This window comes from Fulmarus glacialis, unplaced genomic scaffold (assembly GCF_000690835.1).
Source record: "Fulmarus glacialis isolate BGI_N327 unplaced genomic scaffold, ASM69083v1 scaffold37918, whole genome shotgun sequence".
Lineage (NCBI taxonomy): Eukaryota > Metazoa > Chordata > Aves > Procellariiformes > Procellariidae > Fulmarus > Fulmarus glacialis.
In genome coordinates, this window is record NW_009230817.1 from 1 (window position 1) to 12130 (window position 12130).

Genomic DNA, 12130 nt, shown 5'->3' on the forward strand with positions numbered 1-12130 from the left:
GGTGAGGTGAGGTGAGGTGAGGTGGGTCTTCTCTGCCCCGCAGCCTCCTACAGGTTCGCGGTGCTCCTCTTCAACTGCCTCCTCACCTTCGGCTCCTACTTCTGCTTCGACATCCCCAGCGTCCTGCAGGAGCAGTTCCAGGGGGTGAGTGCTGGGCCTGCGTCTGGGCCGCGGGCCGGCAGCGGGGCGGGCAAAAAACGGCAGAACCGGCAAAATGGAGGCCTTGGTCGCTGGTAGAGTTTCAAAACCTTTTCTTAACGGTGTCAGTATAGGAGTCGTGCGCCAAGGTCTTACGTTGCAGATGCTGGGGGTGAGGGGTTATTGCTGGCATGTTTGCTGCGAAGGCGCACGAAGCTGGGACAGGCGTGAGGGGCTTGAGTTCTCACCACTGCCTGGAGAACTGGAAATCTAAAACCTGTCCTTGCTCACTGATGGTCAGCTCTCCTACCAAAAGACTGTCTGCTACACTTAGGAAATTCAGAGTTAGGATAGCGCTTGCACCACTCTGCACATAGAAGGTACGTAGAGTTGACCATTAGTACCTACACTGGACTGGAAGACTAGTGATGTTGGAGATAGGAGACGAGAAAAGACTTTCAGGGTCTTCAGATCCAAGCCTCCTGATACTGCAAGTATCACATCATGCGTTTGTTTGCTACCCGAAAGACAGAGCAGTGCCAGGAGATCACAGGAGGACTCTGTCATGTAAAAACTAGTCATATTCTCAAATGTTGTTTGAAAATGTTGTTGTTCAGGGTTCAGACTGATATCCCACTTGATTTCTGGGGTTTCTCCAGGGGTGCCGGGGTCCCAAAGTTCTTACCACCATTCCTGAATACCTGACAAATTCTTACTTTACTCATTTATGTGTCGTCATTGCATTCATTTCATGTCTTCTGAGATGATTTTACTCATGTGTGCCATCTGCGGGTAGATTAGTATGTGTAGGCTGAGAGTCACTTCCTTTGTCCGCTTCAATAGCAAGGGCAGAAATATATATAGCTTGCATGTAACTTTTTTTTTAAATGCAGTTAATCCATAACATTCAGGCAGTGAACTCCAGGCTAAATTGGGTGCAGTTTGTCATTGCAAACAGGAGTAAAAAGAAAAAAATAGGTCAGTATTTATTCTTGATCCTGCACAACTTCTGTAGGTCTGTGGGAGAAGAGTCAGTTATTTATTTATGGAGTAAAGGAAAGGTTATGTCGTATTTTGTTATCTAGGTAACTTTATAGGGTAGTGAAACCAAGCCATATTTTTCTGTGTTAGGTACTGTGCAAACAGTGTTTTTATCTGTTGACACTCTCATCATATTTTTACTCTGGCGAATTTAGCCTCTGCCTGCCTTACGCGAGTGGTACAGTGGTAGTCGGAGCATCTAAGACCAGTACTTGCAGTGAAAACACTTTGTTCTAGAGAACTGTTGCCCCGCAGCCTCGGACATTTCTACTGCAGCAGATATGAGGGGTTTGTAAATATGATGGCTGTATAAAAATCATGTGGTTAAAATCATGCTTTCCTTGTGCTTATTCAAGATGTTAAGCTTGTGCCTACTGGTGTGGAAGACATAGCGTCCATTTCCTAACGCAGGTAGATTTTTAGTAGTTGGAAGATCTAGGGTTTTTTCCTGATCATATGGTGTTGAGGAGATGTTGCTTTTCAGTAGCAAAACCAACGTTATTAAATCATGGTAGGACTACCAGTTTCCTACTGTTCAGCAAATGCTTTATAACTGTGAATTAATGTGGTCTACCGCTAAGTTTCATATTTACACACTGCTTAAGACTTTATAGTATGTAATGAAGAGTCAGATCAAGCTAAACTATAGCCAAGAAACTATCGGATCAAATAAACCTCATGGTGCAGTCTCCTGGCTTTTCTTTTGGACTGAAATGTGTATGAAAGTGCTGAGCCCCTGCTGCTACTGCCACAGAAAGGGAAAGGGAAGACGTGCCGTGCCAATGGCCGGTCATTTCTCATTTGGCAAGGGCTGGCTTCCTGGGAGAAGACACAAGTCCTCTAATTCCTGGTTGTGGAAATGGGAACTGAGTAGGAGAAATAGAAATCTAGTAGGCAAGAACTTAACTTAATTTTTAAAGGAACGTGTGGGTTTTCATCTGTGTCTGCTGCCTAACCCAGGCTCTTGTCATGCAGAACTTGACCTGCCCCAATGGAACCCATCATAACAGCACCGGGCATAATAGCACGCTGGACTGTGTTGAAGGCTTGGGAATGACACCTGCACAATACAATTTGCTGTATGCGATCTATGCTTGGACGTAAGTCACTTTTCTCTTGCTTTGGCGGGGCGGGGCGGTTTGCTAGTTGCTTCCCAGCAGCAAGACACAAATGTTTCTGTTCTTGTTTTCTCCTAGAAATGCAGTAGTGGTTATTCTGGCAGGATTCCTGATTGATAAACTAGGAAATCGCTGTAAGTTCTGAGGATCGATTAATTTATTCTTGTACTGAAGTGGGATTTCAGGCTGTTCTTTCAGTGCAAAGGGATGATCAAAGGTTCCACTTCTGTGAGATCACAGAGGGATGGGAGAGGAGGGACAGCTCTGTGTGTGGAGTGCATGACGGTTAGTTGAGCAGCTCCATGGAGGCAACCAAGACGTTTTCATCCTTTGACCACTGACTTATCTGAATTTACACAGCAGTGCAGTAAATGTGCTTTCCTCTGACACGCATGAAACAGGGAATAGCATTATCTGTTTTTGACGGGACAAACTGATACAGTGTTCTGTTCCCTTCTCTGGCATTTGTTCTGGCGTGCGCCATAATCTAAGACCCAGCAGTCCTAGCAAATGCAGTTGTGCTCTGTCTCTGTATCACAGAGGTAGACATCTCACAGGTGAGGAGACAGAGGCACAGAGAAGGAGATCGCTTGCTCTAGGCCATAGTCTGTAGTAAAGCTCAGGGCAGAGACTCTGTAGAGTTCAGAGTACTCTGTCTGACTTATTCTGCCTCTCCAACCTTCCACCATGATAATATCATCATTATTTTGAGGATACCCAGGTCATTTTATAAAGAGACCAGCCTTTACAAAATTAAAATAATGAGGGTAAACTGATGGAAGACCACAGGTTTACTGGCTCTTTTGCTTTTTGACAAAGAATGCTTTTGTCCTGATCTCAGCATGTCTGTTGAGGTTTGTGTATTTTTTTTCTGTTTCTCCCTAGTTGGTGTCTTTGTTTTCTCTCTTCTGACTGTGCTGGGATCATCAATCTTTGCTCTAGGCTCACATTTCAAGGGGTCGCCATACCTCCTACCAATGATGCTAACAGGAAGACTGCTCTTTGGCTCTGGGAATGGGTCACTTACTAGTAAGGAATTCACATTCTTAATTACGCCTCACCAGAGGGTCATGGTACATTTTTATTTTGCTTCCTAGAGCCTTGTCCTACCAGTCAGCTTCACCTGCTCTGCACCAGGAACCTACATTGCTAACAGAAGAACACTGCTCCTTGAAGGGTTGCATGGATTTAATGTGTGCTGAAATGTTTAAAAGTCTTCCCCTCTTACAAGTTTGTCCTTCACCCAAGGGTGGGGACTGACATGTGATTGCTATGCCTTTGGGGCTATTTTTGCTGGCCTTATTTGAGGGATAAGTTCACCTCCCATGTCCCAGCATGATTTAGTACGTTTTAAAATGGACGGCGAAGTTGACACATACTACCTCCACTTGGGATGTGTAGTGGTCTCTTGCCCCAGCTCAAGCACTCTAGCTTGAGGGGCTGTGTTTGTTGCTTCTGTGCAATGCTCTTGGCCAAGCCTGTCTGTTCAAGAGAGAATTTTTGCCTTCTCCAAGTTGTGCAGAATCGTATCACAGCCTTCTGGTTCAAGGGGAAGGAACTGGCACTGGCATTTGGACTGACTCTGTCTTTCTCCCGTCTTGGGAGTGTCCTCAACTTCTTCTTCACCCAGCAGTTTGAGGCAAAATTTGGAATGCAGTGGACACTCTGGGGAGGTGAGTTTCTTCGGTGCTGTGGCCTTTTGTTTTCTAGACCTGAGGCTAGCCTGTTTCATCCAGTTATGAAAAGTACCTGAAAAAGATAGGCAAGTTAGCAGAAGGAGACACATTATTTTCCAGTTTTTCCTGTTGCTTTCTGTGTGCAATGGACTGGTGTTTTCTTCACTGATGCCTGAAAACCCTCTCTAAAGCTGTAGTGTCAGCCTGACAGTTTTGTCTGCAGTTTTCTTGAGATACATCTGCAGTCACAGGTAGTCAGTACTTAATACAGGTTTACTCCCATGGAATGGAAGCTTCAGAGTGATACAGAAGAGGAATCTAGTGTGTTTGTTCTTCTATATTTTAGCTATCAGAACGTGCTGGTTCTGTAGTAGTATCTGTATTGGTCTCAGTGTAAGATGCCTTGCACGTGGACTGATCAAAACTGTAGGTTTAAATTATTGTGAGAAGCAGAATCTGAATTACATGTTTTGTAGTGTGAATCTGTTCTAGGGCTCATATCTTTGGAAGATTTGAGTTTCTGTCCTCTCTTTGGTGCAGTGAGATGGGATCTGTCCCTAGTGGAAGCGATGATCTGTTTCACAGTGCAGTTAAGCACTCAGGTACTCTGGTGTGCTGGAATGGTAATGTTAGGGAGACCTGCCTCAGGGCATCCTTTGTGTGCAAAGACTCAGTGATTATAGGAAAGTGTTATTTCCCAAACAACAAAACGGTGTGGGCCATCACCTGGAAAAGAGGATGCATATGTGAGGTAACTCTCTTGCAGAAATTGAAACCTGTTGCTCTCCTCTGATTCCAGCTCTAAGAGGAGAAACTGGAACAGGCATGGGGTGTTGCATCCCACCTAATACTATTAGTTTTGTGCTCAGGCAGCATTTGCAAGCACAGCACAGCGACTTCAGTAGCCCATGAAGGGATAAATACATCAGACAAAGTGTGTGTGCGTCACAGAGATTGTTTTGGCTCTTTGGAAAATGAAACAGATACAGATCTCTTTTTGAGAGAAGGACGTCTGCAGCAGATGCCCATTGCCAAACTTGCTTCTGGCATACCCAGCATGATCTGACTCGCTTCTCTGGAGCTGAGTGTGCTAACAGGTAAGAATGCTGTAGTAACGGCAGCAGGTCACATAAATGAAGAGGTATAACTTGGCTTCCAGCACCAGCCCGTGTGTGATACCTCTCCTGCTCATGGGACCATGGAAGTTTCTTAATGTCTGGCTTGTTTTAACCCTGGGTTTGTTATGCGCAGGCCTGCTGCAGTTTAGAAGGCATTCTGGCCACAGTCCAACAAAGTGGCTGTCTTTAGGGATGGGTGGGCTTTAGCTTCACTGGCCTCAGGCAATTCTGCAGAGCATTGGAAGCTTAGTGGACAAAGAGCTCAAGGACTCTGACAGGGTGGTCAGTGGTAAATGGTCCCGCTATATGGCTGCAGTAGGGAAGGCTGTTAATGTTAAGAGAAGCCAGGAGTAGGACTCATAGAGAATTCTGCATGTTACATGCAGTTGGTTTTGTCATTCGGCTCTCTCCACACTGAGGAATTTCTAACACCTCTTGTATCTTTTCCAGGTACCCTGCTCTGCGTGCTTGGGTTTGTTTCAGCCCTCACAGTCAGTGTACTAGATAAAGTGGGCATGAAGCAACTGGGCTTGGATGGGGTTATCCAGCAAGAATCCAAAAAAGTGGTATGTGGTGCACAGACAGCTTTTCCATCTCAATCTTGAAAGCCTGGGATGCACGAGCACTGCTTTTGCAGTGCAGGGAAGCCTGCAGTAGTAGAGCTGGTCCTGGCCAGAAGAGGGCATTAACACCGCTTGGTTAAATCTTGCAGACTAGTTCTTCAGGTACATCTGAGGATATTGCATCTGCAAGCCACCAAAGTCTAAATTTTCTGTTTAGAGCAGAATGTATTTGCAGCCTTCCAGAGAGCTGAGTTAGCACTCTGAGCGGCATTACTTTTCTGAGCCCGTTACTTCTTGACTGTAGGTGGCTCACAGGAAGATTTTGTGCATAAAACTAGATAGTAGCCTCTCTCTGGAGCAGCTTTGTAGCTCACAGGATCCGTGATAGAAAATAGCTAACCTGGTCAGTACTGAACTATCTTTTGCCAGCCCTTATCTTCCATTCCTCCTTGCATTCTTCTGCCAGGAACAAGCATTACAGGCAATAGGTTGCAATTTTTATGGCACTTAAATCTATTAGACAGCTTCCTTCTCATGACAGTGTTCTTACTGATTTCTGTATCTCAGTGTTGTGACTCCTGGTTATCATTTCACTTAAGGTTTTGCAGTAGCCTCTTAATAGAGCCTGGTTAGAATAGCCTTTTGCAGCCATAACCTTTATAAAAATAATAAGAAAACCTTTTTTGTTTTCTTTACTGAATAGTGTTAAGGAAGGAATGCTTTGGAGACAGCACATGCCAAATTTCACTTAGAGGTACATGAGCAGCTCATTTTTACCTGCTGTTACTTCTTAAATTTTTTGTGACCTTCAATGGCTTGCAGAAAGTAACATTAGTGTGAAGCTGAAGACTATTTCCTGGTGAGTGAGGGCACATCTTATCTTTGCAGCGCATTCAGGACATCCGGCGACTTCCCCTTCGCTACTGGCTCCTGGTCTTCACCATCATGTTCTTCTACAATGGAGTCTTCCCCTTTGTGGCAGACGCCAGGTATTGCTCTATGGCTGTAGTCCCACTGACTGATACAAGCCTATCAGAGCCTTCCAGGCCCTCGATTTTTAGTTGACTGGGAAATATGGGGGTAATATGCTTGTTTCTTCCACTCATGAAACACAGAGAAACATGTCTTTAACACCTAGTTAAAGAATATGAGGGTTCTTTGACCTTTCTTTCCCTTCAAAGGTGAGGGAGGCTTCTGAAGGAAAGCAAAAATAACTTAAAGGGAAATGATTCATCCAATATTTAAAGCTTGGAACACTGCTAAAGGAGGATCAGAAGGATTTGGGAGAAGGGGAAGAAATACTTTATCTAAAAAATAGCCCGTAGACATTTCACCTTTGTGATAGTCCAACAAAGTGGCTGTCTTTTGAGCTGGGTGGGGCATTAGCTTCACAGGCCTGGGGCAGTTCTGTCCTGCAGTTCCTGCATGTTGTCTGCTGTGTTTGCAACAAAACAAAGCTTGCAGGAGCCTGGGTTTGTAAGTGAGGAAGCCTTTGCATCCCAGTGCAAGGCTTGTAGACTTCCTTTTTTATGCCTTCATTTGCTTAAAACAAAGAAGCAACCTGCCTGACTAAATTGGGACTCCTGCTTCTGTCCTGTGGCTCTGCCACAGACTTCTCATTTTGCTGCTTTTTTCCTGTTTACGGATGATGCATCTTCTATCACATAATGAGTATGAACTTTTATATTAGCAAAGGCCTGCAGTAAAAAGAAGAAATTATTTTGGTAGTATTTCATTAGTGATGTATAGTAAGCCAATGTGAAATAAGGAGTGAAGAAATGTCATTAACATTGTTGTAACAAATGTACAAGTGACCTCTTATTAGTAAAATAAAGACATTCAAGATGGCAAGGATCGTCAAGGCCTTGATGAGATGGGCTTTCTATCAGTTGCCCTCTCATTTTAACTGAAGACAGTGTCTGTTGATCACACAGACCTCATTTCTGCAATTCTGCCTCCCTGCAGAATTTTTTTTTGCTCCCTGTGGAGCACCTTCAGGCACCAAGGGTCATGTTTCACACATCTTTTCTGGCAAAAAATGCTCTGCTGCTTCCCAGTCGGAAAAATAATAGTCCCAAGGCCACTGCTCTTTGGTGAATTCTGTTGCAGAAAATCGTCAGGGAACAGTGTCTTGTTTCATACTTTGCCGACAGCACAGGCTATAAAGGCTCATTATTACTAATGGTAAGTAGCCATGCAAGTAGCCAAACCAGGTTTAAGTAGCTACAAGATCTCTAAATAAACTAATCTTTCTAAGCTATTACAACTGTATGACTGTAAATTCTGTAAAGAATTTGAGTAAGTTTTAATGCCATTTTTGCGTGTCCCTAACAAAGGTGAAAGGCTGACTTCTGACAATGAAAACAAAACTTGGTTTGTATGTTTTCTGCTTTAACCAGAAGTCTCTTTGAAGATGCCAAGGGGGAATTCCTAGTACTTTTAAAATGCAGGTGTTCAATTTAAATGCTGATCTTTGCTGCCGGATTATTTTAAAATATTTTTCCTGCCCCTCAGCATTCCCACCCTTGAATTGATAATGCTTTCTGCCTCTTCAAAGAGAATGTAAAAAAAATCCATCTGTATGTTTTGGACAGGTGACAGCAAATTGCTGCTTGTGAGCTGTGCTGATATACTTGAATATATGCCCAACTTTAACCTGCAGTTTTACTCTGCACTTGCAGAACCGTCTTGAAAGTGGCCATTTAAGCTACCAGCTTCTCTATGGTGTGCACCAATTAAAAAGAAAATAAAACAACAAAGGCTTGGCACTACAAAGCAGATGGAATCAAACTCGTTTACAAGTCCTCTCATTAAAACTCTTCCTCTCCATATGTTTGTGCTCAGACTTACTTTCTGTCAAAATAACCAGATCAAGAATCCTAATTATGTAATTTTTCCCCCCTTCATTTTATTTTTAGCAAGTTTATCCAGGACAAATATTCTGGTTACAGTCAGCAGGCAGCCGCTTATATTGCTGGGGCAGTGTACGACAGCTCCCTTGTTCTCTCTGCAGCAGTTGGCATATTAATTGTGAGTACCCAAAACCAGAAGTGTTTGCTGATAACTTTTTCCTAATTTTTTGAAATGTCTTTGTTACAACCCCCTCAACCAGAATTTAGTCTGTTGTTGCTGAACAAGCAGTCCTTTAATTCCTTGCAAACTGCAAGATGCAGTTTATCTGAAATAAATTACAAGAAGTAATGTTAACCTGTTTTTCCCTCTGGCCCTTAATTGTGCTATGGTAGCATCAAACCATGGCAAATGGCTGTATGTTTTGAGAAGTCTGAGACTGGAACAGAAAGGATCAGGATAAGCTTTGCAAGTAGATGGGAAAGGACAACCTGCGTGTAATCAGTCCCTGTTTTGTCAAACTCTTCCTTTCCTTATTTCCATAATTGTCAGGACATAATGGTGTGTTTTCCATTCCCCTTTATTAAAGCCTGCCATTTCACATGAATACTGGACACTGCTTCTCTGACAAGTGTTTCAGTCTCGGTTCAGGAGTATGCAAGAGGAACTAGTAATAGCTAGTCTGCTACGATACCGACAACTAGGAAATGAGATGTTGCTGCCACTCACGCCAGCCCACTTTGCGCAGCCGCTCTTATCACTAGGATCTGTGGGAAGCAAGGATCCCTTGTCAGAGGCCTTCTGTTTGTTTCCTTTACCAGGACTACGTTGGACTGAGAGGCGTCTTTGCTGTTGGCTGTGCTGCATTGACTCTGCCAGTCTTTGCTCTCCTGGCATTTACGTTTGTTCCTCCGTTAGTCTCTACCATATGGTTGGGGATTACTTACTCCTTTGCTGCTGTAAGTTCACAACCCCATTGCTGTAGTTGAGCGTTTTGTGGCTGTGCTCCTTCTACAAGGGCATGTATCACTGCCCTTGTGTCCTGATGGGCAGGTTTAGCAGCCACAGATTGAAGTCTGGCTCCCCTATCCTGAAGACTTTGGTTTAGTAACAAATAACCCCAAAGAATCAATATGGAGCAAAACGCAAAGCAGAGTAAGGGACCATTTGATATAGTGAAGCATGCATCTGTCTATGCTTTTCTTAGTGCTTTTTTACCATGGATGTAACACCTGAATGTCCTTTGAGTCTTATAAGCTAAATCATCAGGTCTAACTCCCATTCAGAAATCTGGAGTCAGGTTATTCCAGTTTCAAATAACGTGTTGTCTGTGCTGTCTCAAGCTGCTTGAAAAGGATGGGGAACAGTCTAGAACCAGCCAATAGGCTGGGAGGGATAAACACCAGATTTTTTGAAGAGAAAGTATAAATGTTGATTCAGTGAGAATAACTCCTTTTTGAACCAATAACGATCTAACACCTTTAAATAAGGCTTTGAGTTAATTCCTCTTCTCATTACTCCTACCAGGCTAGTATGTGGCCATCCATACCTCTTGTGGTCCCCCAAGCAACTTTAGGGACAGCTATGGGGCTTGCAACTTCTGTGCAGATGATTGGCGTTGGCCTTTCGAATCTGATCGTTGGACACATTCTAGGAACAAAGTCCAGGTGAGAATGCTTTTTTTTTCCAAGCAGAGACATCAACAGTGCTTAAGTGGAGCGGTGTGAACAGAAATCAGTGTCTTTGCAACCTGATGCTGCAAGGAACTGTAAAGGTGCCTTAAATATCTTCAAATGACTAGTTGTTCTATCCTGTTTTGGCTTTTTCTAGTGAATTAAAGATCCCCCTGTGGCGCTGGCAACAGATGATGATCTTTATGTTGGCAAACACTATTGCATGCATTGTTGCCTCCGTTAGCCTCAATGTTGTGGACAAGAAACAGGTAAGTGTGATAAAAGGTGAAGAATAGCCTTGCATCACCGAAGTTGGTTTTATTGATGTAATAGCTGTTCGGTGTGTATATAAATAATTCCCCTGACATAAAAATGGGACTGCATAAAAAGAGAACTATCTGCTAAAATATTGATGCAGTGCATAGCACTCTTACCTAGTATCAAGCTATTGGCAGCTGTATTTTTTTGCAAGAAGGTGAGGGGAAGGGCCAGGACACAGGTGTAGCAATATATGTGTACAGGAAGAACAGTATCCTTTTTGTCAGTAATCGATTCTTTGAATTTCTAGGGTGGGACACTGAACAGAACAAGAAAGGGAGCACCTGTGGAGCAGGAGGAAAGAGACCCTGCAGATGCAGCACCGCTCCTTGATGATGAAACAGGAGACGAAGGCTCTGTCAGCTGAACCTTCACAGGAGACGAAGGCTCTGTCAGCTGAACCTTCGCAGTGTGAGAACAGTGACTGCTGCCAGACACAGCACTGATCACTTCTGTTTGAAAGTGGATTTTTAGCATGTGTATTTTAAACATCTTTAAAGGGAATCTTGAAGGGAATTGTGTACAGAAAGGGAATGTTTCCACTTCCTTATGCCTGGCACACCAGTGAAGGGTTCTTAGGCATTCTCAAACATACAGAAACCTGCATGGGACACTTTAAGAACTACACTACAGTAGGTGAAACTAACCTCGCTGAAGGTTGTTCATAAGCCATTGGATAGTTGTTTTTCACTCTTGCATCAAAACTGCCTGCATAAGGTGTGCCTGCCTGGTCTACCACTGTTTCTCCATTACAAGAATCCTGTACATCAGCACTTGCTAATCCACATACCTTGGTAGGCCTGCTGTTTCAGTTACTGCTCTAGATTAGCTTGCATCTTTCACAAATTACATATCCATGCAAGTGACACCATCATTATTGTTTAGGCAGGAGACTGAATTAATCAAATCGATTACCTTTTGCACACAAGCCTAGCTTAGTTGCTTATTGCCTTGCTAGAAATGCTTCCGTAAGCTGTGCCTACTCATTTGCCTTCAAAAGCATAAAAGGTTTTGATCTGAAATTCTGTCCTTTAAACTAGGGTGCTCTTACTCATGAATGCTAGAGGCTTATTTTACTCAGCTAACTGCGCTTTTCACTATGCAAAAGGCTCACAAACACTCACACAGTGTTTACAAAAGCACAAAGAATGCTTTAAGAATGAAGTAAACTTTAACATAGCCAAGTACAAGGAATGCTGAAGTGAATGATTTATGTAAATTATTACAAATTCTTAAGAGAAAGAGCAGCTCTGTTCAAGTTGCATTTAATATAAACACTAGTAGATTGAAAGCAATTTAGGCACTGACAGCATCCAGTAGTCACATTTTAAGTAGATGTCACAGAAGACAAATCCACCCATCAAAGTAAAGTTTTCGTAAACTGATTTACTGAAGAGAATGTGTTCAGAGAGCAAGGTCTTCTAAGTTTTAAGTTACACCGTGAATTCATTTCACACCACAGACAATGAAAGGATTTCCCTGTTGGAGGCTGGTGCAGCAGAAGTTGGGGGGTAGGGCGAGAAGTCAGAGAACTGCAAAATCACAGACTCCTTTAGTTTGGCAGGGACCTCCTGAGATCATCTAGTCCAACACCCCCTGCTCAGGCAGGGTCAGCCGGAGCAGGTTGCCCAGGAC

General features: G+C 43.4%; 1 protein-coding gene across 1 annotated transcript; it reads left to right on the forward strand.

Moving 5' to 3' along the window:
- Window positions 1–43: 43 nt before the first annotated feature.
- LOC104081564 (major facilitator superfamily domain-containing protein 1-like) lies at window positions 44–10862 on the forward strand (the record flags this gene model as incomplete). The annotated part of the gene is made up of 12 exons (XM_009584363.1): window positions 44–144; window positions 2155–2279; window positions 2376–2431; window positions 3183–3326; window positions 3812–3970; window positions 5542–5657; window positions 6543–6643; window positions 8573–8684; window positions 9326–9463; window positions 10032–10171; window positions 10335–10446; window positions 10746–10862. Coding segments are annotated over 12 exons (1421 nt in total), but the record flags the coding sequence as incomplete, so codon positions are not given.
- Between the last annotated feature and the right edge of the window lie 1268 nt (window positions 10863–12130).